The 27502-nt window shown below is 40.0% G+C and overlaps 1 protein-coding gene across 3 annotated transcripts in view; it reads right to left on the bottom strand.

Moving 5' to 3' along the window:
- Positions 1–2683: 2683 nt before the first annotated feature.
- Positions 2684–27502, bottom strand: part of ATXN7 (ataxin 7) — an 86302-nt gene continuing 61483 nt past the window's right edge. For all 3 annotated transcript variants that reach the window (XM_063164932.1, XM_063164930.1, XM_063164931.1), the window contains 8 exons: positions 14497–14749; positions 13579–13841; positions 12772–12854; positions 10794–11059; positions 10190–10388; positions 9201–9322; positions 7980–8922; positions 2684–6860 (listed from right to left, as the gene is read on the bottom strand). In XM_063164932.1, coding sequence (XP_063021002.1) covers positions 6843–6860; positions 7980–8922; positions 9201–9322; positions 10190–10388; positions 10794–11059; positions 12772–12854; positions 13579–13841; positions 14497–14749 — 2147 coding nt within the window. In that variant the 3' untranslated portion in view covers positions 2684–6842. The remainder of the gene's footprint in view (positions 6861–7979; positions 8923–9200; positions 9323–10189; positions 10389–10793; positions 11060–12771; positions 12855–13578; positions 13842–14496; positions 14750–27502) is intronic.

The following is a 27502-nucleotide window of genomic DNA, read 5'->3' as shown; positions in this document are numbered from 1 at the left end:
GTCAAATCAGAAGCATTAGAATTTTTACTTCCTGAAGTAATTTCAAGTTAATTTTTACTGTCCTGTGATCATGTTAGTGTTATATTCTGTTTATCTGATCTCATAACTTCCCTTTATTTAACTCTGATTGTGAGCAGCACTCCAGACACAGGCCTTCATGCCTTGCTTTTGACACCTTTCCATGGATTTATAGTCCACATGCCAAAGTTGTACATTCTCTCTTGTAATTTAAGCTTGGGCAGTTCCTTGAGCTAATGCCATTCTCCAATTTCGCTTTGCAAGGCTGACTTGACCCTCTCTACAAGGTAGCCAGAACCAGACGGAGATTTCAAGCCTCAGCTTGAACTTCTCTTTGCAATTCAATGGTGGGAGAGCAGGTGGGAAGGGCAGGAGATGGGGTGGTTTAGGATTTGTTAGTAAAACTGTGCTACAAAACAGTTGAAATGTCATTTCTGCGCAGTTTCTGGCTCACCTGCCAACACCTCTGGTGCTTCTCTCGCTGAACACCAGGCTCCAGAACTCAAGGTCCAGCCTTGCAGGCCAGGCACAGGGCACTGGCTTTAGGAAAAGTCACCTGTCATGGACAGGAAAGGACTCAGGTGAAGGGACCTAAACTGCAAAATGGACAACAAAGCATTGTCAGAGATCACCAAACCCAAGCAGCAACACAGTCCCTGCTGATGCTGAAAAAAGCTCTTTTGCATCAATTTGGGCACAAATATCAACACCAGCTATTTCTCATATGCTTGGACAAAGCTATTTAACTGCATTTCTCAGGCTGTTTTTCCTCCTTGGCAATAAAGTTTCAATCCATATTAGTATGAACAAGTTCCTTAAAGGTTTTCGAAGTTTGTTGGGTCAGAAAAACCCCAAGCATATGCCACTTTCCCATGACAAAGCTCCCATGCTGCTTGTTAGGAACAAATCCAGCGGCTAACACAGCTCTGAGCCAACGCACTGAAAAAAGCATCCAGTCAAAATAAAAAGTCCCACGGTGGATCCTACAAGCCACATGCGTTTGATTATTTGTTGCAGCAGAACGTGATAATAATGCACCAACAAGAATTTGCATTTTAAAAAGCCAGGGCAAGCCCTGCTCTGGGTTGTTTTGGTAGTCGGTGTAAACAAGGCGCCCACGGAGCGGCGCTCCGGCCTTGGCAGAGCCTGAGGGCAGCCGGCCAACCCCGCACCCCGATCCCGAGCTGCGAGCACAGCCAGGGACCGGCTGCAGCCTTTGAGCCCAACGCTGCTCCGCCAGGGAGAGCCAAACAACCTCGGGCTCCCAGGACACAGCTCCCCAGCTTTGATTCTAAATGCAAAGGGCACTGACAAGATGTACAGATACACAAACCCTACACACAGGGAACCTCTGACCCTGGGGTTTCATTGCACGCATTGGCAGTTTCCTACATCACCAAGTTACTGTCCCCAATATAAACAGGAGTATTTTCCTATGAGGCAGTCACTGATGGAGGGAAGCTTTTCCACCCGGTTCAGGGACATCTGTGCTTACTGAGTTCCACTTCAGCACCTGGTCAGAACCATTTTTCATCACTAACTGCTTCAGTGAGTGGAGTCACCAGGAGAGAGCAGCCAAGGAGCAGTACTGCTCTGCCCCAGGGTCAGGGCTCCCTGCACTGCACTGCACCAAATGCAGCAAAAAAGGGGAGAGGGAGAACGCTCCAATTCTACAGAGATCCGAAAGCTCAGGGTTACACAGGGTGAATGCACCTTTTTTCCCTTCCTTAACCTTGCCAGTTTTAGAGGACACTGAACCCTGTATGAAATGCAGTAAAATGCAGAGTAATTCCTTCAGTGTTGGAGCAGTCAGTCACGAACCTGCCTGAACACGATGCCAAGCTCAGAGCTCTGCACTCCCACGCGCTCTGGGCTGTGGTCACTGGTACAGCTCTGCAGAACCAGCTGCAGCCCCAGCAGCTTGTGCAGGATGGCACAGGTGGTAAAAATTGATACTGGGAAGGAAAAGGATTTGCAAGAAGGCAAGACAAAAAAAGGAAAATTAAAATACTTAGTAGCACAAAGTAAACATAGAACTACTAGAGGTGCTTATTATAAAAAGATAAAGCAGAACTTGCCTGCTGGTACCTTGCAGCATTTATTCTAAATATTAAGAAAAGTTTGTTTTAAGAGGGGAAAAAAAACCAAAACCAAAACAAAATAGAGACAGAATAAAGGAAGCTTTGCCACAGATGTCACACTGAAGTCCTGTCCCAGTAACAAGAGCTTTACTGGTTTTACAAACTGTTCCGAAATCGCCCACGACAGGTCCTGAGTCACGTGCAGAGAAAAGCTCTGCAGGAGTGCTTAACCTGCTGAATCCACACACTGGAACTTCAAACTGTGAAAACACAGAAGACACTTTTTTAGGAGGAAAAAAAATCCAGGAAACACGACGACTCAACATAACTACCTCTGGGGCTGTAGAGGCTGCTGCTCATTATTCTGATTAGAAAATAATATGAAGTGTGAACCTTAAGTAACAGAAGGTCCTTTGCACAGAAGGAAAATGCTGCAGAGGTGACACAGGCACTGCTCAAAGCCAGGTACCAGCCCCCTGTAGGATGGGAAGCTCCAAACCTACCGGGCTGACTCACGATGCTGAGGGACAGTGAGAGAATTTGACCACATCCAATTCTCTGAAATTAGTTCACATAGGCACCAATACAGATAATGTTTTCCTTTAATAGCGAAGGATTTTATAATGAAGCAGAAACATATAATATATTCCATGCAACCAACCTCATTTATTGAAAAGTCCTAATTTTATTGCCTTGTTTAGTAACATGTTTGTTCAACAAACTAATCTTTTTCATGAAGCAAAGCACAACTTTTTCTTATAAATAGTATAAATTATTTTATTTACAGAAACTTGTTACAAAACAAATAGACTATATATTTATTTTTCTTTTAAATATCCAAAGTAATTTTTCTATCCCATGACATTTGTTCATGTACTATACAGCAGCCAACACAGAGTTCAGCTGATCAGATGCTCTTGATTATGTATACAAATTATCAAACTATTCACACATTTTACACAGGAGATTGCTTTTAGAACCAGGCTCAACACCGAGCAAGATGCTTCCAAGGCCTACATTCACATTGACATTATGTAGTGCTCATTTCAAAATTATCTTTAAAACATAAAATATCTCGCACAAAAGGTAAAAATTATTATTTTCTGCTGAACAGTGAAACATTTAAGAATCTTTCTAAGCCCAATTCCCTCCTCCAGGACAGAATGAGTAAAAGACGAGAGATTCCTTGGCAAGAGAACTCTTACAGGAAGACAACTGCCTTAGAAATGTCATTTGGAAATCACATCTTTATTTTTTCATGGTTTAAGAGGTACTTACTAGGGGTTTTTTCTTTGTTTTGGAATACCAACAATTTGGAACATTTTCTAAATTATTTGACTAATGAATATTGCTCCCACCCCTTCCCAAAGTGAGACAGTTAAATAAACTGCTGGTTAAAACCATATTTCAAACCCTTGGCATTATACTAAATATGAGTTATCAATGGGATTGTTCCAACAGAAGGTATTCAAATTAAAAGATTTTACAAAAGCTACCAGTATAATTTGCTTTCTTTTATCAACCCATCTCATTAATTTCAGATATATAGATATATGCATGTGTGTGTATATATACACACACACATATATATTATATATAGGTGGAAAAAGCAAGCTCCAAAATTTCAACTGAACATTCAAGTCTTTTAAGGAGAAGCTGTCTAAACAGTCCAAGCTTAAAACTAGTTATATCAGGCACTTTCAGTTTTTCCGTTAGTTTGAAACCACATGAGACCCACACGGATGCGCACGCACACACACGCACACGAACACTAAAAAAAGAGAAGCAGTGTGTCACTTAGCTATGGATCTGCTGGGAGTCAGGCAACTGAGAAGCAATCAATGCCACACCAACCACGAGGGCTCCGGGCTCGGCATCCTCGGCGTGGATCCACCCACTCCCAGGACAGGGAAAAGGGACACAGCTTTCACAAAACGGAGGCATCCCTTACATTGCAAAGTAGGCATGTTAACTATTGGCTTGGCAGTGAACCACTTCAAATTATAAAAAGGTATTTGCTTTTTTTTTTTTTTTAATTAATTAATAAATAAATACTAGATGATCTCAATTGTACCAAAACTGGATATAAGAAAAAAAGACCTGTGCAAAAATACATATTTAAATATGTACAATCAATTAACAAAATATGTCTTCTGAAATAGGGATACTTCAATATTTATAATAGAACAAGAAATTCCAAAATAAAGATACAAAAGTATGTTTTTTTTCTTGTATAATTCTTTGTTCATCATTGCAGCAATTTTTTAGGTTAAGAAAACTGCAGGAGTCATAACGAGAAGTTGGAAAGACTATAAAAACTGTATCTCTTAAATTAATACCAAAATCTGTCTAGAAACAACCCAGCCACTGCAAATTCAATTTTGCAAGGAAAATTAATTTTAAGCTTCCTTAATTATTTACAGTAAGAACTATGTGACAATAAAAGCTTCAGGAACAGTGTTCTGCTTACAACCAAGATCTAAAACATAATATTTAGAGCAGGTCTAGGGCAGGCAGAATTTATGCTCGGACTCTTTGCTCCAGTGGCTCAAGCCCACGTGGTGCAAGTGGCTGCACCCACTGGCTCTGGAGGAGCAGCCATCAGGAATTCACTTTGTACACATCTGCATGCTACTGAAGGAGCACAAATTTGCCATTTTGCTTTCAGATCAACAGAACCTTAAAAACCAGAGGACAGTTCAATCACAAACTTGCCAGCGCCCAATCTTGTCAAATTTCTGTTTCCTTTACCTTTGTTTCTACCAAGAGTCAAATTGCACTTGTGACTGATGCTATCCTGAAGTGGAAGCTCTGCCCCAGGGACTTTCATCAGAGCATGGATTTCTCTCCAAATGTGCAGGATTTAATACACTTGGATTTCTTTTTGAAGCATTTCACTTTGGTTCCTTTTACATTAAACCAATTGCAGTTCTAACAATCCTTTCAACAGGGCATCCTATTAAATACGAATCCTTTTGTTCCTGAAAAGTTGTCTACTTTTTTTTTTTTTTAAAGTTTGCATAATAAGAGTCTCTAGTACATTGCTTTCTCAGTGTGATCTTTTGTATCAATTCAAAGCTAAAGTGTCTGCATAGAGGCTTCTTGTTGTTTTGCTGTATAACAATGATTTCATAGGAAGTTCAGGAGAAACTGAAAGCATTGTTAGGTAAACAACTAAGCAACTGCTACTCAGAGTGGCTTTGGATTCCCTGATGTACTTAGTACTTGCCACCACAACGGGGAGAAGGCTGGGCTACGTGAACAGCTGGACAGGCTCAGATTGTCTCTTCTCAGCAATAGCTGATGCCCCTTTAAGGCAGAAAATAAAAATCTTCTTCGTTAGGATTTCATCTTCCTTTGCTTTGCCCCCATAATAAAAGTTTAGTCAGTTTTGAGCCTTTACCTGATGTTTAAAAACTTAACAAAAACATCCAGATGAGTCAAACCATAATACAATGAGCCCTTTGGCGGAATTAATTTTTGAGGTGTTTTGAAGCAAGACAAAATACTTCATAAAAATTGGCTGGGTTATACAAAACTGTAAAGCCTCCCATGCTCATAAAGCCTGGGTGGGCCTGGGATGACTGTGATGCACAAACCAGTGCTTCACAGTGAACTCTGCTGTCAAACTGGCATTTATTCCAGAATTTTGACTAAAAAACCCAAACTTACTGAGCGGTAGAAGACATCACACATCAACAATTTTGTTACACAAACAAGGCAGAAAGAAACTGACTTTTATGGTTGTTAAAAATATTTAAATACTTTAAAAACTCATTTTTAAAAGGGCTAATTTCATCTGCTGGAAGAGGAAGACAAATCCAGCCTAATTTCATCATTACAGTTTTTCTTTAAAAAAAAACAAAGGCCTGTGGTGTACAGTATAGGTCAATAAATAGGTTCTTTGGGCATAGAGTTTTAGAGGTTATTTGCCTTTGTCTGTTTGATATTTTTTGGAATTTTTAAAGAACAAAATTAACTTTTCTTCCACAATAAAATCTCATTCAAAAGAATAGAAAATAGGTTTTGTATCACACAAATACGGCATTTTTATACTTGTTTTCTGAGCAGTGGCCTCAAACAAGTTTTTCTGGTTTTGTTGGGTTTGTTTTGTTTTAAACTCCTGATAGCTTCTTATCCCAAATTACCTGCAAAAGGCTGGGCAAAACAGACTATTTTTTGAATTGTGCTATTTTTTATATTCCATTAAAGGAACATTGCTATAAAAACACTAAAGCCATATTCCCTTCTTGAGGGCTTCTTTCCATTGTGCCTCACACATTTTTCCCCTTGTCACGGGGTCCTCTCCATTGAGGGTGTCTGTCTGGTTAGCTATCACCTACAAAAGACACCATCAGTATAAAAATAAGTCCACAGTAATGTTTATTTCCCCCCAGAAAACATTCGTTTGCCCAGCCAAACTATGTCAAATAGTGGCAAGATGATGTACTCCTGTAAGGAAAATCTCACAGATTTGTAGCAAACAGTCCAGACCACTGTTAACACTGATAAGAGCAATTATGTGGCTGAACTTCATCCAGTGTCCATTTCTATTATATTCACTGCTACAGACATGGCTTCAGGGAAATTCCTTGTTTAAGTGACAGTCCAGTAGATTTCCACACCTGAGGACCATGGGAAGTTGGGAAAACTCAAGGCATCTTGGAGTCCAGAAATCCAGATGGAGGTTTTGCTTGTAGTGAAAACTGTCCAGTTTGTTTCTCACCTTGGTGCCTTCAGCTATCAGGGACGGGCCTTTGGCTTGGGGGCAAGAAAAGAGAGAACCATCAGTGCAGGCACTGAAAACAAACTTATTTTGTGGCTAACAAGGGCATATTTGGAGGAAAATCTCAGGCACAAAGCAACCTTGATAACCTCAGGTTGGTCTCTCTGAGACTTGAAAATCCTCAGCTAAACCTCTTTGAAGCTGTAATGATTTCAAGCATGCTTTTCTTCTTAGTTCACTCAAATCATATTTCTTTTTTACTTATATTGCATAGTTGAAATAGTAATTATTAGGTAAGTCCAAAAATAAATTCAGCCATCTGAAGGTTTTTTTTCTTAAGTAAATACACAAAAAGGTGAAAATCTTCCTCTGTGGCTGAAACTGAAAATTAAGAAACCACTCTGAAAAAGTTCTTACCGACCACCTGGCTCTCCAGGTACAGTGATTTCAGTTTTTAGCAGCAGAGAAAAAGTTTCTTGCATTTTTGATCCTGAATGCACTACTTTTCCAGCGAGATTTGTTTAAAAAAAAAATCAAAACCCCAAACTAATTTTTAAAATGAGATCTTACATACTCATGAGATCTGCTTCCTTTATAGCATATCTATTTGCCTTACCAACTAAAAAGGCTTATTATCTGATTTATTACATTTAATCTCATTATTACTAAGAAGTTAGTCAATGACATCTTGGGATAATAGGCTTATTTTATCACAGTATCACAGTTCTGTTATCAGCATCATTATTATGTTCCACTTTGTAGAATGTTTACTCCTGACACAGAAACAAGGAGTCAGGCTGAGGCACACAGCTCAGTTCCATGGCAGGCTGGCAAGATTCTTTTTTTAAATTATGGTTTAAAAATAAGAGGAATGAATTTTATCTGAAAGCAATTCACAGGCAACAGCATCTAAGAAATTTGAAATATAAGGTTTCTTTCCTAAAGTATAGCTTTTTTATTTAGAACATTTATAAATGTCTTGAATAAATGCACCATAAAAACACTCAAAATGAGTACTGGACAAAAAGAAGAACTACCTTTTACTCAAGCAGGATCTGGAACTGGCTATCTATTTAATATTAAAGAGAAGACATGAATTAGAAGCACGTGAGGAGGCATTTCATGCTGGCTTAGTTTGAGACAAGATCTCCTACCTGATGAAACAGAGAATTGTTCATCAGTCCTTGTGTCCCTGGGATTGCACCAGTGTGTTTTGCATGAACATTGTTCACCGATGTCAATTTGGCAACTTTGTTTGATTTGCTGCTGCTGCTGTTGATGCTGCTTGAACCAGGTGAGCACTTTCTTTTCTTTCCTATTAATTTGTCAAGGGAAGTATGTGAATGTGAAAAACTGCTGTGTGAATTTACAGTCAGCTCACTAGACTGATGAACAAAGGGCCCTAAGGAGAGCGTGGAGTCGCTGCTGTTCATCATCACACTCATTCTCTTGATGGACTCTGCAGGGCTCCCGGTCGGAGGACCCCTCCCTGATTGGTCATGTTTGAGGCTAACAGAGTTAGCTTTGCTAGTCATACAGTTGAGGCCAACGCTGTGGGACGAAGCTGTCACTGAGGGATGATAGGAGGTCCCAGAGTTAACCACACAGTTTTTTCTAAAGGACTCTGTGGAATGAGAAGGTGCGAGCAGTGCGGAACTGTTTTTACGCTTCTTTCCTGAGCCGCCGCTGCTACTGACGCTGCCGGTGCTGTTACAGGTGCCGCTGCCAACAGGAGATTCCTTAGGTTTAAAAGATTTGCTGGATTTCATTTTCTGAGGTTTGCTGGCCATAGGTGAAGGTACAGAGGAAAGCACTGTAGGTGTTGAAGGGGAAGAAGACACTTGTCTTGATTGCATACTGCAGACGGGATCCACGGCACCCAGAGCAGCGGGGTTGGCGCTGAGCGTCGTCCCGTGGGATGGTACCGATTTGCTGCTCAGGGACACGCAGGAAGGAGACACCAACGCTGGCGATGACATAACCGTGGTGGGCAAGAGGAACCCTGCTGCACTGACCCCGTGCTGAGAGGCAGGCAGCAGGTTTGTCCGATGTGGGGCACGGACTGATGCTGTGGTACTGGATGCTGGAGGAATTTTCCTGCAGGTGAATAGAAAAAGAAAGATAAAATCTCACATAGTCACCATTCTTCAGACTAATACTCATATATACTAATAATGCTACCTTAAAATGATTGTATCTTGAGGTTGATTAATGCCTCTGATTATATTAAACTGATAGTTAATTGTTGCAAAAAATGCAAAGCACAAACCATCAACCTTCAGTCTGAACACAAGATTACTTTCTTTAACTAGAATCACAAGGTTTATGTACTTCTACAAACACCAAGAAGAATAAGAACTTTCATTTCTACTCACTTCCACATCTGTGAATTCAGATGCTTCTCCAACATGAAGTCAAGTGCACATCGAATATGGTTCCACCGCTTGTCAAAGACGTAATAACCTCTTCCAATTTGCTGACTACCAAATGTGCAAAACTGAAAAGACATGATTTTTATTGGTGTTTTCTGCTTTCAGTGACAGCTCTCTGAATAACAATTTGTTTATGATATATATGCTTTTAGATGTTTAAGTAGAGGATCAAAAAATAAATTAGAGTTTTTATGTCTGTGGTCCAACAACTATTTAAAATTTTTGGCCTTGGTATATTGAGAATTTTCTTGTCTTCTGATACACCCATACTTAATAGAAGAAGTCAAATTTGACTTTAATCAAATCCTTTGATTAAACAGAGAAGGTTAGCAGTATGTCTGTTTATGTATAAACATTATACACACAGACATATTTATGTAACGTCTGCTTCTGAGGACCTACCAGCTATCAGCTAGAAGTCTGTTTCTGAAAAAAATATAATTTGACATCCAGGACAATAAATTTGCTTTTAGTTATACTAATAACTTTTGTCAAAATTTAAATATTAAAATACCTTACTGCTATCTTTAACATGATGTTGGTAACTTGAGTAAAAAATGTATGTGGGTGTGGACAGGGGAGTCCAATAAGAAAATTGCACCAAAAAGACACTGTTTACTTATTCCAAAACCACAGCCCTTTAGAGCAGTTAGCAATTTCATCTTTAGTATGCTGGCATTTTGTTTTCTTTTAGACTGGGGAAGTGAGCTATGAACACATTTTTTTAGCATGTTTATTTTGTAACTAGTTAAACCTTCACTGCCTACTAGGCCACAAAATAATTTTCTCAAAATATAGGGAGGGAAAAAAAAAGAAAAAAAAAAGAAAAAAAAGTATCACACACCTCGCAGAAAACCACCCCTAAAACCCCAAAGTAACTTGTTTACACAATTAGAGCCAGAGACAGACTGAGGTTAACTTTGCAAACGTACAGCGGCTGGTTGAGGATGATGACCTGAATAATGACAATCCAGTTTTTCAACAGGCTCTTCTTTTTCATCACATTCTCCCTCATCACTGGATAACCGAGATGCTGGCTCAGCTGCAGGCAAGGGAGGGTGTGGGGACTCGTGGACAGAAGGAGACTCACTAGGGGCATTTCCACTGTGCTGGGCTGGACAGCCTGGAGGCCTGGCAAGACAAGCAGTAACCAGGTGTTATTGAACCTAGTACAGTTAAAAATTCCACCCTTTAAGTGCTTATTATTACTGAAAGAAATCTAAATTAAGAGATCCCTGGTGTTGCCCACCTTGTAACCTGCCAAGGGCAAGCACGGAGTATGGTGGTACCCCCAGAAAAGCAGCATTGCCCAATTGTTGCTCAACTGCTTCCACTGATTGCAAGTCAGCTTTTACTACTCCAAACAGTAGTTTTACTACTCCCTCCTCACCAGGAGTTACCCTCAGCAGGTAACTGCTAATTGCAGACAGGCACCAGGCCTGCAGCAAACACACTGCCCCATCCAACAGATCCATATCACTCCCTCATCAATCCCAGTGCTCATTTCATACCACTGCATCTGCAGATTTTCCTTACCTTGGAAGACTGGGGGGGTGAGGTTTGGGTTTATTAGGTAATAAAGGCTTTGATTCTGTAAGAGTAACTCCATGAGAATTTTGGTGCAGCTCCTGGGAAGTTTTAGTAGGTGAGGGATGTGGTTCCCTGAGAGGGGGCATCTGCTGATGATGATCCGAATGTCGAAGAAGTTCCTTTTCCCTGGTTTTGCTTTTGTGCTCAGCTAACAACACATCAAATCGTTTTCTTCGACCCTGTACAGCCCTCCGCTGGGTTAAGGAATGTGTCTGCAGAACCAGGAATAAATCATTAATCCCAGGCTATGACATTTGTGGAAGTCAAACACTCAAAACATGTGTAGAGAGCTCCAAAACAGAGAAAATCATCACAGTCCTGGTTTACTAAACAAATGGAAATATGACTTAGAAAACAAATTTTAAAATTGCTTGGTGGATGATTATGTCCTTGTCTGATACAGAGCAACTAACCCAGCAATTTGGTAAAAGGCTTCTTTAAAACTTCTTTTTAAAAACCAAACTGCCAAATTTTTAATAAGGTTAAGACTAGAACCAAAACCCTTTTTTTTACATTGATATTTCAACTGCCAACTCCTGCAAAACCAAGAAGAGAAAATATTTACTTCCACTTCAAAAAATATTCAACAAAATAATGTTTAAAATCAGACTTTTACTGGGAGACCTGAAAAATATTTAGAAAAGTACTGTGCTGCCTCCTATAAACTAATATATTCCTTGAAAACTAATGTAATCAAATAGATATTGAGGAATTCAAAATATCCAGCAGAATCCAGAGTCAAGGAGGACTCAAAGTTCTTTGAGTGTCCTGAACACTACAGACAGTAAGATGTGTATGTGTATAAATGGCACCAATTCTAAGTAAGGTGAAGTAAATGGAAGCTATTTTTCTAAATTGTTAAAGTCATACACAATACCTTTTTAATATGGCACAAAGGATTTGATTTGGTTCTTTTTAGTAGGTAAAATTTTTTGTCATGTAATTCAGACACAAATAGCAATTCCAAAAGTTATTTTATGAGTAGTATGTTCTAAAGAATTCCTGAGAAATGGTTTTACTCTTTCTTTTTCACTTTTGATTTGCCTATTTCTCTTGTAAAATCTTGCAGCTTTTCCCTCCTCTATTAGCAAAACAATTTCCTCCCCTCTGTAATTCCAAAAGGGCAATGTGTTCAAGTTCAGTTCCTCTGGCTCATTAGTGCCAGCTTCATGTACCTTTGTTCTGTAGGTGGTTTATTTACCAGACCTTTCCCAAACTGAGGGTAGAGCTGCTTTGCAGGAAAGGACTGAAATACTACACAAGTGCAGGAGATCTGGATTCTTGGTTCCTTGGGAGCAAGTGACAGCCCTGTGTCCCCCCAGGGTTTTGGAGCCAGAGGATACATTTTGTCAGACTGAAAGTTTTTATGACTGTTTAATTTAGAGTTTGACCTCTAGGTGTGCTCCGTGGCTCTTTCAGGAGCTGGCTGCAGCAGTACATCCAGCAGCATTAGCATTTACACAAATTCCTACCAAGAACCTGCTGCAGACTGCTGGGGGGAGAGGAAAGAGTGTGAGAAGGGAAGAGCTTGAATGATTTAAATCCTGCATAAGCAATATTTTCAATGCTTATGAGGAATTTTAAAATTCATGATCTATAACTGGAAGGTTACTCCCAAAAAGAGGAACACACTGCCCCTGCTACCTACATGTGGAGAGACAGTTTGCTCCATGTCAACATGCATGTTTAAAGGATTTATACAAAAATACAAATCTCCAGGTTACTTTGAGAAATGCTTTCCGAATAAATAATTAACTGAACTTCAAAACCAATTTTTTTTTGGTTCTGAGCAACATGTTTTGAGAGGTACCACGTACAGTGGTAATTACCAACAGCAAAATATGCAGTTCTCTGTTTTTTATCATGTTCCTCAAGAATTTGAATAAAAACTTCAGATAATCTTATTCTGATTCAGATATCCTACCTTGCATGTTAAAGACCTAGTACAAGGTTTCCTGGTTTCCACATCAATGACACCACAGTATATATCAGGATCAAATTCTCTCTCTGTCAAAGACACAGTATTGAAAAGTTAGCAAAAGACATTTTCAAATACTAAGGTTTAGTTTCATCATAAAATTAATCATATTGGAAACTTTACAAATATGACAGAGTACATATAAAAATGCACAATAAAAGTATACAAATAAATTTTTCTACACTCTCAGCAAGCTTATGGGGTGCTGAAATACAGATCTCAAGTCCACAAACACCTGTAAGTGTCCTCAAAGGAGGATTTGATGCTCCCTGTTAGGAGTAGACATCACCATTATGAATTGTGACAAACAAATGGTGGGTTTCTGTTGGCTTTGGTGTCAAGAACTTTTCTACCATTCTACTAACACTTAAAATAATTGTGTTAAAAAGTGTAAAGAGCAGACTGGGTTTGCATTTTTCAGTTTATCAGGTGCTGTTTTTTCTGTTTTCTGTGTACATTTGGACCTTCCATATAGAAAGAAGGAAACCAAAATCTTTGGAAATAGTAAAAGAGTGTAATTTTAAAACTGTCAGGACTGACAGGCATTTGAGATCTGTACAGGTTTCTGAAAGGAAAAGTCAATTTCAAGGCATCCTTAAAGTGTCTGTCAAATTATAGATATAAATTATAATATTTAAAAACTCTTACAACAATTTACAGTATTACAGGAGTTTTAAGTTACTTCTGGAACTTATTTCCATACATATATTTCTACTAAAAGAAATATAGCTAATAATAATTTTAAAAAATTACCTGACAATCTTTTATGTAAAAATTTCCTATTATTCGTATTTTCTTCTGGTTTCTTTTCCAAAAATGGAGGCACAGAGAGAAGACCTTTACCATTCAGTATCTGTCCAGGGGAAGGCAAGGGTGGCTTTGGTATTGAGGGACAATTAAGGCCAGTCTTTATTGAGGAACTCACAGTAGTAGAACAAGTTGGACCAACAGCAGCTTTTAGTTGGGCACCATCTATCTTTGGATGAATCTTTTCCACTTTGACAGATGGAGTCATACTGTTATTTATGAAAAACAAAGAGAGAAAAATTGGAAAAAAAATAAGCTAAAATATGTTATTATTTAACAACACTCTGATCTATTCCCAATATAAATGCAAGCCTTCCTCCTACTATCTTTCTAATTTTCACATTTCTTACGATATCTATAATCTCTCCTATCCTTTTTTCCCTGACACTTCAGAGTGTCCAGGGATTTCAGAAACCATTACTTACATTCATGGACAGAGAGCATCAATGCAAACTGTCCAAAGCAACGGCAATGGATCCATTACATCCAGTGAGAAATGCACCATTCTGCAGCAGTAAATTTTACCAGCACTGCTGTCATCTCACATGTGCAGGTTGAAAACCACCTGAATCAGAGCTAAAACTCCCTTATGATCAAAGTATGCAGATTACATCAAAGAATTAGGAGCCTCTAGTAAAATGACCTTAATTCATGATGATTTAAGATGAAGCTTTGCAAGAGTTCTTCCTCAACACAGATATGAGCATTAACTATAATCTTTGACTAGGCTGTGGGAAAAGATCTGGAGGAGTTTAAAATTATTTTCTAAACCAAAAATACTTTGAAACAAAAGGAAGCTTTCTTGACATAGCAGTGTCTATGCAAGTAATGACATTTAACTCTTGTTTCAAAAGGCACACTCACATTTTGTCATGGGGAACTTTGCTGTGCTGTACCGAATGCATTAACCTGTTGTTTCCGCTGATCTGCAGCTTGTCTTTGGGTGATTTCAACAACTTGGAATTTGATGATGATGCACTAGTACCTCCACTGGATGAACGACTGCTCCCACTTCCACTGCTACCTTTGTTTTTTGAAGGGAAAGATGAAATGAGGGAAAATACTGAAGAGGAGGGAGGAGTCAAAGGCGGCTTGCTGGAGGAGCTGTGTCTTCTTTCTGTAAGAGTGAAAAGGGTTTTAAGCTCCCATATAGAAAGAATTTGTAAATACTTCATGTCATTTACTCCATTAGTATTTTTCCTTTATTGTCCTGGGAGGTTCCCTGCCACAGAGAGAGCATAGAGGATTCAAGCCTCTCTGTAATCCATGAGGTTCCACTCAAGGCTGGTCTCCAGAGGGTTACGGGAATCTCTTTGAGCTTTGGGAGCTGCACATCTCAGCCAGTAAAGCTTAGCTCTCCCTCCATCTCAAACAATCAGCTCTGGACCTCAGACACACAAAGCCGAGAGAGCCCTGTCCTCAGGCCAGGCAAGCTTAAATATCACATTCCCTTAAAGGATAATTCTTATCTGTAAGTATGTCTCCTAATCGTTAAAATTATATTGAATCCAACATTTTCACTTTTACTTAATGACAAACTTCTGGTATGATCTACCAGACCTCCAGTAAGGAACACCTCTGAAAACATCAGCTCAAATATTGACCTACACTGGGCTTTTTGAGCATCCTTAGTTTTTGTTTGGTTGGGTTTTCCCCTCTTGTTTCTATTTAGCAGCAGCATCAAAGGCAGCAACAGATACTCTTCTGCAAAAACCTGAGTATCTGAATTAAGTGAGGTCAGGTACCATCACTGGACATGTTTTTTAATTAACACCAAACCATGAAAACTTCTATGTTTCTAGCACCACTCCAGGTAAAACAGTGTCTATTGTAAAGGCAGGTTTTTAGAAGCATGAACTCTCAGAACACCTGGCAGCTCCCAGCTCTGCCTACACAGACACATGGACCGAGTGCTCACTAACACACGGACACTTGTGATTCCTCGAGGATCCGTGTCATCAACACCTTCTTAAAAGACACTTCTGGCAATCAAGTAAATGAAAACCACAGATCTAAGAGACGAGAAAGAGGTCTGTCAGGGGAGTGCAAAGGCAGTGGTAACACCTCTTTTGCAGCCAAGTATTGTTAGAGGTGCCCAAATCCACCACAGATCAATCTCAGGATCACCTTACAGATTTTGACTCGAGTGAACTGTGGAAGCAGCAGGCTACTCATGAAGCTACAAATAGAGCCAAGAGTGACAGCCAAGTCCAGTGCAACCTGTGCAGAAGCCTGTGACCCTCTGGGAAATGTAAATTAGTACATCTGTGTTCTATGACCTATTTGGAAGTAGCACTTGAAATGTGTTCATTAGCTTAGAAAAATAAAAGTAATGAATGAATACAGAGGTTGGACTAAGAAAGAAAAGGAACCAACTCCTGTGTGTTTCTCTGTTTAACTGCAACAATGGGTGCAAACTACCTAACAAATCTTCTGCAAAATTTTGTGAAATACTCATCATTTCTGGATTGGTAATTACCAAGAAGTGGAGAATTCAAGTGTGAAATGCCCGACAAAAATAACAAACAAATTCAGTAACTTATCATCCATCTCAAGGAACAACTGCTTTAAAATTGTAGTATTTAAAACAATTAGTTATCAAAATCATCCACTTAGTTTTCTAGAACAGCTGCCACTGAAGAGACTGTAAATGAGATATTTTAGCATATTTATGCTCTAGTAAATGCCTGCGCTTCTAGTATGACGCAGTGCTTATTGCCAAATGGCTTTTTATAGCAATGGCAAGAATCCCTGAGCAGCTCTGTTCAGTTACTATTTGAGAGTTCAGTGATGCTACACCCTGTGAAATAATGAGAAATATTACTCAATGCTCTTCCACATTCTGTATATTTAGAAAATTCAAAATCCAAGTGCTTATGACAGTTACAAATAATCTCAAATAAACCAGTGGATGACTAATGCAATCCTTGGGAGTTTGTTATGATGACGTTGTCTTTCTGAAGGAAGTGAGAGTATTACTTTCTTGAAAAAAACCTAGCAGATGAAAAGAAGAAGGGACTAGAATAAAACTGACAACCTCCTTGCATTCCCTCACTTAGGAAGCAACTAGACAAAATAGTAATTCCAGCTATTTATCTGGATAATAGGAGTATTTCTCTTCTGGCAACTGCAAACTGAGATGCTACTGCTATTTGCACAAATGTTCATTCAACAGGCTCAACAAAGTCAGTTTAATTGAAAGTGTTTTAAATTGGTGATAGCAAAAAAAAAAATAACCTAAGAGAACTAAGGCTGATCACACACAAGTTTACAGTCTACCTGTCAGAGAAGATTTCCATATACAGACACACACATTCAGAAAAAAATCCATCAAATTAACTTTTTTTAGAATTCTGGGACAGTTTCTGAAAGAGATATTGTAACACTGCAGGGCTATGAAATCTTCACTTACCACTTCTGTGCACAACCACGACTTATGTTGTCTATCAACAAAACAAGAAGAATTTTCAGCTCATTTTTCATAACCTGCCTAGACCTACTTTTTTTGTTGACACACATACAAATCGAGGTAGGGCTGCTACATTAAATATAATATTTAATGTTTCAGTCTTTTTATAACATTCATGGTTTTAAATGAAATCTACTTAAGAACTGTTTTACAAACCACGTGAAGAGCACTGAAGTCTCATCTTACTAGAGAAACCCAATATTATTTTTGAAACCAGATGTGTTAAGAACTGCATATTTGATCTCATGAATATAGTTACAGACAGATTGCCACAGTTTTTACTGGAAAAATGACTACACAAACTGTCACTGAATAATCAAGACCACCATGCTTTTTATGCTAAGCATATTACAATAATAAATTCTACTAATCTTCTGCCAATTTAACATAGTTCCCATTTGTCATTAATTCTGTCTCAGCCTGAAAACATTTAAAAATATAACTATCTCCAGGTGTTCAGTTTTCAAATTTTAAAGGCTGCCAATCGCATCCCTTCCCTTCATATAACTCTTAAGAGGAAAACTATTTTTTAATGTCATGATTGCTTATATAGCAGATCAAAGTGATATTCCCATTTCTGTGCCTGTGTATGATTATTCTAAACCCTAAAATTTAGGGGAAGGAGGGGTTTTATTGTTGTTGTTGCTTGGGTTTTTATGTTGATTTTTTTTTGTTGTTTTGCTTTTTAAATATCAGAAAAAAGTAAGTTTTGGCTTTGGATAAAGAGCCTGAAAGTCTTCCTTGATGCCACAGCACTGGAAAGAATCTGATCTAAAATGACAGCTGTGTTCAACACTAAACTTTAACAGAAAAACTCCTCCTTAAACACCTTTGCATTTATACAACAGGTTTGTGACACTGTGGAGAAGGGCTGGACAGAGTTAGAAAGCTGTGAAGAGAGATGGCATCCCATGTCTCTGCCCCATGACAGATAACTGTTAACTATCAAGTTGGAAAATCACAGCATTTCTGTGCTAAAGCTGAGCAAGTATCATATATGCATCAGGCCAAAGAACACAGGACTTCCTGATTAAATAGATAATATAGATCTCTTCCAGAGCTTAAAAAAAGCTTTACCTAGCCCTTAGTCTGGTTGCCAGTTTTCTACCAAAATCCTATTTTTCATTGTCTATTTCCTACTAAACATGTAGCAATCTCTGACAAAATGCAAAAAAGTAACCTGGAAGGGGCAGGGGAAAAAAAGATGGGGGAAAAAAAAAGAGAAAACTTCCCATTGTGTTTGGCTACTACTGCTTACTGTTCTATCAATGAGTAAACAGTTGGACTTACTGTGACTCATAACTTATTGCTATATTAAAAGACAATACTCTTTTATTTTAAAAAATTGATTTTTCATAAAATGCCACTTTGCTGCATGCCTACAAAAAAAAAAAAATTAATTTAAGAGCAATAATAATCTTAAAAATTTAAGACATTCCTCCCAGGTTTATGCTTATTTCCAAAAAGCTAGCAAGTATTTTGTGCTGTTCATTCTCTCTGGGCATCAATTAATAGCTTTGGGCAGCAAATACAAGATGTACAGATCAAGTTTCATAAACCCATTTTTTTTTTACTGACTCCTTACATAAGTACTGGGCAAAAAGTCAAAGTGCCCTGTGTCAGTGCTGGTGCAGCTGCAGTACAAATGAAGCACACCCAGGAGCATACACATGAGTTTGGTTCAGCTAGACATGCTGGAACTTCAGTGAACATTCAGAAAAAGAGTAACACAGTTCAAGAGTATTGTGTAAAGTGTTAGAGTACTCCTCAAACTATAGGATTAGATGTGTATATTGAAACAAAGCATAAAAAAACCTTTATGCTTAAGTAATTGTTATTTTATGTCTGTATCACTAAGTGCAAGCACAATAATCATGAAATTTAAACTTGTCCTTTTCTCTATCATACTGAGCTACTGTGTGTCTTGTCATCTGAGAAATTTAGACAGGCATATCAAAACAAACATCTTCTACCTGAGGATAAAAAAACTTATTTTCTGTCAGCAAGAGTATTTCATCCCTAGAATAATGGAGAGCTAATTGCCTTTCTCCAGGAAGCTCAGATCCATGACATGACAGCAGAGCACAGACACTGCTATGGAAGGGCACCTTAACATAGCTCCAGATTTTACTCAGTAAGCAACTAAAATCTCCTTTGCAGCTCTAGGCCACCAGCACTCTGATCTCACCATGACAAAGATAAAAAAAAAAAAGTTAGGTTCATGATCATTTTGCAGGAGAAACTGGGAACTAAAACAATCACACGCATAGCAGGCAAATACTCCTTTGCTGCCACCCTGGCAGTGTGCAGCTGCTTGGTCTGTGCAGGAGCTTGATCTGCTGCTCACTCACTTATTGCTGCTTCATTATCCTGCTCTAATCACGGGACCTAGATACCAAGGATTCTGCCTTAATCTTCCACTGATGTCCCTTTAATCGTGCCATCAATTCTGTGCACACTCTAAGTCAGGATAAGGTCACTCCAACTGGGTGGTGTTTGATCTTACACATTCAGCTGAACAGAGAGCAGCTGAACAAAGCCAAATTCACTTCAGCAAGAAGGTTACAAACCAGAATATTGATGGAGCCCAAGCAACCAGTATGACAGACCAACAAGGCCTGATGCGCACCAGTATTATCTGTCATGTCCTGAGAGGCTTTGTCTCACTGTTTCATAAAAAACCATTGGTTTGCATCTGGCAGCTGGTATTATTAGTTTATCAGTGTTAACAAAACCACAAGAAGAAACCAACTGACAGTCACATATTCTTGTAGCACCAAGAAACAGCCATACATTATATCTTTTAAACAGATAATGGCCAAGCAATACTGAGGCAACCTTATGTCTTGTACTTCCTCACTTGAGAAATACTCAGCACAGTAAGTTTATCATCTTCCTAGACATTTATTTTGGAGAACTAAAATCTACTCACAAGTGATCACTGTGCAAAATATGTTCAAGAAAGGTGTGTTGGATTATGCATAAGCAGGATCAGTTTTGTTGCTGCCATTGAAGAAAAGAGAGAGAGAAATGGAAAGTGATCATCCTCACTAGTAAGATTCTGAATGCCAACTTCAATACTTTGAAATATTTCAAAGAGGAGATAATTGTGTAACTATCATTTAGGATAAATTATGATTTTGATGGTATAGCTACAGCATAACCGGGATGGGTTTTAATTCTCTAGTAACACACACTACCTGGGCAGGAATGCCATCTCCTCTGTGATATCTGCTGCAAAATGGCCCCAAACCCAGCACACCTCCCCTTACAGCCAAGAATGCCACCACAGGAAAGAGTGAGGAGCACATTGCAAACACAGTTATTAGGAATATAACAATAAATTAATGTATTTAAATAAATAACCTTCAAATATCTCCCTTTCCCAACTGCTGCCCTTCCGCAACCATTTTTTTTTTCATTTTTCCTTATTTGTTATTAATCCTTTCAAAACCCCCTTGTATTCAGCACAGAAGTAGTTCTGTAATCAATTTCCACAGGATTTAAAATTCCTCTATATAAAATATATGGGTTTTCCCCTGAAGCATCAAGCACAGTGCCATCCCAAGCCTGCAGACAGACTGGGCTTTTCTGTGTTGTGTAGTGGCAAACTGGAATTAAGGACACTCCCATCAGGCTTGAGCTACTCAGAGCCCCCTCAGACCAGTAAAACTCTGGAGAACAGAGTGGGAAAACTGATAGAAGCAGGACACTAAATTATTCATGGAGCAGAACCACAAGCAAAAATGGAGCCAGGGAGACCAACTGTTGGAACATTTACCCTCATCACCCAGAGAAGGATGTTCACCTCATCCTGCTCCTCGTTCAGGCAAACCCAAATGCAAGGGTTTTAACATCCAAGCCCAAACTTCTGGTACAGTTCCCCAATGAACTTGCCAAGAGGGGTGGTCAGTAACTGTCCTGTAAACCTGTTAGGCACTGAAACACAAATATGGCAAAGTTATTATGGAAGGACAGTAGAGTGTCTCAGATGGTAATGGGGCCATGGAGAGATTACAACATCCACACTATGAACACTAATCTCTCAGCCTGTTCATGACACAACAATATCTGTCTGATTAAAAGGCAGGTATTGAGTCAGTAATTCTTCCACTATTAAAAAAAAATTTCTAATTTGAAATAAACTTTAGAAAAGCCACAGTGATGACAAATAAGAGCATCAGACAGAAATAAGCAGTACAGATCAGCAGTGCCTCAAGATGCACTGAGGGTCAGCTTTGACACTCTGGGTCAGCTTTCTCAAAAATACAAGACAACAGTTTTCCAGCTGCTTATGCTTACCCTGAATGACAATAAAGAAAAGGTTCAGTTTTTCAAAAAAGGTATAAAGTAAATTCAAAATAAATGCCTCACCCCAACACCATTGCAAAGTTTAATAAAAACTTTGGTAAACAAAGGATTAATAAAGAACGGTGTGTTAAAAGATGCAAATAAAAAAGGGAAGAACCACCACCGAATTTCTGCTTTTCTCTCTCTCGGCCCACTCTCTACCCAGAAATTAGATTTCTATCTCTAACACCATGTTCTTCCTCTTCAGCATCAATAATGTTCCTGAGAAGACCTTATCACACATTATAATATAGTTATGACTTCAGATCAGCTCACCTATCCAAATGCCTGTCTAGCTTTCATCTTTCTAATGCTTCTATTCACACCAGATTGGGAATTAAATGTTTTCCCCTGTAGCTATTTCTTTACACCTAGCAAATTTTAAATGTTGTATGTTGACTGTCAGACTCAGTTCTGCTGCAAAAGAAAAGATGCTGACAATGAAAACTTGCTTAAAAGCTGTTAGTGAACCAAAATACAAAGGTTTGAGTTAGCTAGCTAACTCAAAGTTCTGAAGATGGGTATAAAAGAAAGGCCTTGAAATGGAAAGCTCTCCACACAAAAGAGATCAACAAGAGGGAATTGACTTTGTTTTGAGCCTGGAAATGGGAGGAAATATCACAGGGTGTACACGAAAATAGTGATGTCAGCTAAGGAAATCGCAATCTTTGATTTTGTCACTAAGAAACTAGAGGATAAAAAGACACTGAGCACAAATATTTTTCTTATGTACTGCATGACTAACTAGTGACATCCACTGCCATGATACGAGAGCTTTGTAAGATTAAAAACTAAAATATAAACACGTACATTTGAACTATTTGACCCGGCCAACCTCAAAGCCCCTCTCTGCTGATGGAAGTGAGGAGGGAGCTCCCGGGGCTCTCACTGATGTCACACCCATGTCTCACCTGTCACACAGATGCGACAACCCACGTGCTTCCCCTTGGCAAACAGGGCACTCCACACTGAGGGGCAGTGCCCAACTGCAGGAAAAACTCAAGAAATGAGAACAGCACGGGGTTCTGCCTGCACAGCCAGCACCCCTCTTTCTGTTCTGAGGTTTTAAGCACAAAATGTTTAACTCTTTCAAAATGGAAAAGAATGATGGGAAGTAGTTCAGTGGTATTGCAGTATTTTTCAAATTTCCAAAATGTGAAATCCCTTGAGATGTAAACGCGCAATTTGCAACATCAGTGAAAAGCAAATAACTTGGTTCCTTCTTTTAAGACAAATCCTTACATTACTTTACCCCAATTAAAGCATAGACATGGGAACATTAATATTTAGTATCTGGGGTTTATGATTTAGTATTCATTTCTAAGTTTTACCCCATTTTTAGGCATTAGTAAGTTTTGAAGGATAAAAAAAGATCATTGTTGCTTATTTCATTATCACTGATCAATCACAATTGGCATAAAACAACTGTTTTCATGTTTAAAAACACTGATCACGTTAAACTTTACACTAATTAAAAATTTACTGCAGCAAAATCCTAGGGAAATCACTAATACAGTCAAATGAGGGCACAGACCTACTGTGCCTGCACAATAGTGTCTTTCAAATTAAATATTACCAGCCTTTTCACACTTCCTTTTGAAAGAATGGAGCAATGCTGTAATTAGGATGTGCTAACTAAAATGTTTGTGCAGTTTAACCTTTTAAATGAAAAACATGACTGCACTTGACACATGCAGGCTGTGCCTGCGTTTCCCATTTCCTCCGGAGCCCAGACCCTCCTGCCCAGAGCCAGCCATCCGCACAGTGTAACACCAGCGTGTTTGCCCTCTGATTTACAAACTACACGAGTGAGCACGCCCAGGAAAACAAGCTAAAATGAACACACTCTTACTAGTTTCTTTAATTAACATTTTGATTAACAGCTGCCAATTTATCTAAGGGGCTGACGGGACTGCAATCGGCTGTCTAATGTTTGATTGCTATTTTTTTCTCTTGCCAGTCTCCCCATCTGAGCTGTGGCTTTTGGGGATTTTCAGGTTTCAGCAGGGAACGAGCTCAAAGCAGCAGCATCTGGCGCTGTGTGACACTGCCCCTGCCAGGCCTGCAGCCCTGAGGATCACAGCTCCGGGGTTTGTTGTCCCTGTCCGTGGCCAGCTCGCTGCCCGCCCGCTTCTGGAGCCGTGCCAGACGGCTCCGGTGACATTTCAGAAGGGCTCACGGGGCCGCTTGCAGTGTTTAATCCCTCGCTGTGGGATTTTCCACGCCGTGCACAGAGCTCGCCAAGGCCCGCGGCTCTGCAGGCAGCGCCACCGGACACATCCGGGCTGGCCATGGGAGCTCCGGGCCGGCCTTGGGCACCCCGCGGCCTCGGGAGCTGCGGGCTGGCCTCGGGCACCCCCTGGCATCGGGAGCTCCGGGCAGGCGTCAGGAGCTCTGGGCCGGCCACAGGCACCCCCTGGCATCGGGAACTCCGGGCTAGTCACGGACACCCCCTGGCCATGGGAGCTCCGGGCCGGCCATGGGCACCCGCTGGCCACGGGAGCTGCGGGCTGGCCTCAGGCACCCCGCAGCCACCAGTGCCCCCAGACCTCTGCTCAGCCCCGGCTTCACCCGCAAACCTGCTGCCAGCCACTCTGGGGGTGGCATTGGCACCGGTCAGGCCCAGGCTCTGTGGATGCTCCTGTGATTCCCACTCCAGGACAAATTCTCCAGAAACGTGCCTGTCCACCAGCCACCCTGGGGACGGACACCCAGCACCCCCAGAGCTGCAGCTCCCTGGGGTACCCCTGCTCCGAGAGACACAGTCCCTGCACCCTGGCAGAGACTCCTGCTGTGCTTTTCCAGCAGCAAAAATTCACTCCATTATTTACTGGTCTGAACTTCCAGAGGGGTCGTCACATCCCAAGTCTCCATGCTCTGAGGTCTGACTGTCAGGGTCTGATTTCCACCCAAAGCCAGCACATGGACAGTAAAATCTAATTTTTACCAAATGATTAATTTCTGGATCATTTCCTAAGTAATCACTTATAAAAATTACAGCATATCTGCTGACAAAAGGAATAGGAAAAACCAGCTTGTGGCTTTTGCTCTTATTTTAAGTAACCATAATCAAAGCTGAAATTTTTGGTCTTCCTTCACTTATCAAATTACACACAAATTCATTTTTAAAACCAAGCAAATTACTTTTTCACTAAAATAGAAGTTTGCCAAGAAGAGAGGCAGCTGGCTTGTACAAACACCTTTGTGTATTAGCATTAGTGTGTTATAATACTACTTTTCATCATTAAGAAAGTTTAAACAGAAGAAGGGAGTACCATTTCAGCAGACTGGGCTTTGTTAGGGTTGGCTGTTTTTTTTTTTTTATTTAAAGAAACTTGCAGAAACCTGGAGGTTACTGCTCCTATTACCAAGCTTAGAAATGAATACTAAATCCTAAATCACAGATACTAAATACTACCATTCCCATGTTTATGCACTCAGAATACTAGACAACAACCAGCTCCTCTGTGGCTACCAATTTCAAGAAGCTGACAGCTCATGTCACCTACCCATTAATTGTTAATGACAACTGAGAAATACAAAGACATTTCCTTGGATTATGCTGTTTTTAAAACACTACTCCTTCCACCACTAAAATTAGTACCAGAGGCATGTGCGTTTTTAAAGGATTTGTTTCTACCATACACCCCTCTACTTCACACCCATAATTAAAACTGGGTAAGTCTCCAACAGATTTTAGTGGCTCACAAAATTCTTGACTTCAAAATACTATGTGGGGAACCAGCACTGATGTATTTGTTAGAAACTAGAATTCTTAGTCTTTGATTTGGCTCATTCTTATTTTAGGGACAAGAGGGCAAGTAAGTTTTATTTTGTTGCTTGTTCCACAAATAAACTGACCAAGACCAGGCAATGTAATTCCCACATGGAACAATGCAGAAAGCTGTCTTCCTTCTGGGTAAGAGTGAGGACAAAGAACCCAACTGCTAAGAAGCCCCAGCTGCTGGGCATCAAGGCAGGAGCTGGAATGGAAGGGAGAGGCATGACGGGACACTCACACAGGGAGAGAGCAGCCTGGGCCCATGGGAAGGCACACAATGGCACAGAGAATACAATGGGATTTTTTTGCCTGCTTATGCTATAGCAGGAGTTTATATGCCAACTGCCTCGATCCAGGCATTTTTACCTACTATTTTCCAATGTCTAAAGGCTTCTGAGTAACACTGAGCAGTAAATACTCACAAAGTTTCACCTTGAGATGGATTGTGCGTGTGGCACAGTGAAATCATGTGCTGCCAGTGTACTGTGACAAATGCAAAAGTAATTTTACTTAACGTAGTAAAAGCAACCCATTATGTAAGGCAATGAAATTAGTAAGTTCTTTTCCTGGTACTAAATATTGCAAGAGGTTTTATTTTCTATCAACAGTACTTGAAGCCATTGAAAAAAAATCCCCAAAGCATCAACAGCATTAGATTCAATATAAACACTCATACCATCAGTTAATACCTGAGTTCAGAAGGCTAAAATTAGCCCTGCAAGCTGTGATAATGCACTGTGCAGATCCATACACAAAGAACACCCACCTGCACACGCAGGGAACGAGGCTGCAGAGAGGAGACTCCTGCTCTGGCATCAGGACAGTGCAGGAGGGAGAGAAGCAGTTTGATATCAATCACTGCACAGAACCCAATTTCTTTGGAGTTACACAATCACCCAAGAAGGACAACTTGAACTGTGCCAAAACCATTGCAATGGAAGAAAGTTTGCTTCCTACCACTCCAGATAAAGAACAGCATCAACCCCCTCTTTATTTTCTCACTGAACACATGAAACACAAAAAGGTATTTATATAATTCATGATGCTATCACTACACACACACATACAGTAGCTCCCTTTTATGAATGAGTACTGCAGAATGTCAAGGAACTGAAAACAAACAAACAAGAATAAAACTGGGGGAGTGGAGAGAATCCAAAAGTTGAAGTATCCTATGTGTTTTGCATTGCCAGGAAAAGTCATTTTAAGAATAAAAATTTTCCAGCCAATCTTTTACTTGCATTACATTTCTTGTCTGGCTTTGTAAACTGAGACAAATGCAGGTCTATCACATCTCCTTCCATATGTCTACATTACAGTGTTCTGTATTTCAAAATTAGGCTGATTGTAGTAAAACTGAAGAGCTGGATTTGAGACAGTGCCCTCCCACCCCCGGCTGGGAGATGTTCTGAAGATACTGGTGTTTATCATTAACAATAAAAGCAGCATTCCGACAGCAAAGGTAGGACTTCTTGGTACTGGTACACAAGGAAAGCAGGAAGATCTTTGCTGGCTGGACACCATGAGCACATTCCAGCCCAGTCGTGCACTGATTAAATTGGCCAACAAAAAAAAAAAAAAGGCAAAACACGAAGCTCTGAAACCTGAAGCTCTGTCTGTGCACAGAGCAGAAGGTGCTGCAATGGGAGAGTGATGGCAAAACACACAGGACAAAGCCACAGACAACCAGGCTTCACTGTCTTCACCACATATCAAGACTCACTTATCCTTTCTCAAAATTCAGCAAACTCAGGCACCGGTTTCACAACCACTTTAAACTGGCTGGTGCGAGCTAATACTGCCACAGGCAAAAAGCATTCCTGCCCTCTCCCCAGTCCTGACCACTCAGTCTGAGCCTCTGCACCATCTGCTCTGTCCACAACAAAGAGCAGAGCCATCCTCTCAAAGGCCTGACAGTGTCACAGACCAAATGCCTGCTTGTGCCAAAGCTGGCAGTGAACTGAGCGAGGACTAGCGAGAATTAAACTGTGACTTGATCCCAGGGACAGGGCTGCAGGCCTAAGAACTGGGCACAAAAACCAACTGGGTTGTGAGCTGCAGTAATGATAAGTTTGCCAGTTCCTAGAAGCTTTGAGGGGTACATAGAAAAAAATCAGACTTCCAAGGAATTTCATCTGATTGATATCAACAGTGCATAAGCTGGGCTTCCTTACACTGCAGCCTGCTTATGCAGCCTGCTTATGTTTACATTTATTATGTCTAAGATGATTTTCTTGTAAATATTTTGCTTTAAAGAGATTGTTTGGTTA

This window comes from Melospiza melodia, chromosome 10 (genome assembly GCF_035770615.1).
Source record: "Melospiza melodia melodia isolate bMelMel2 chromosome 10, bMelMel2.pri, whole genome shotgun sequence".
In the NCBI taxonomy this organism is placed as follows: domain Eukaryota; kingdom Metazoa; phylum Chordata; class Aves; order Passeriformes; family Passerellidae; genus Melospiza; species Melospiza melodia.
This window is presented reverse-complemented; position numbering and strand designations above follow the sequence as displayed.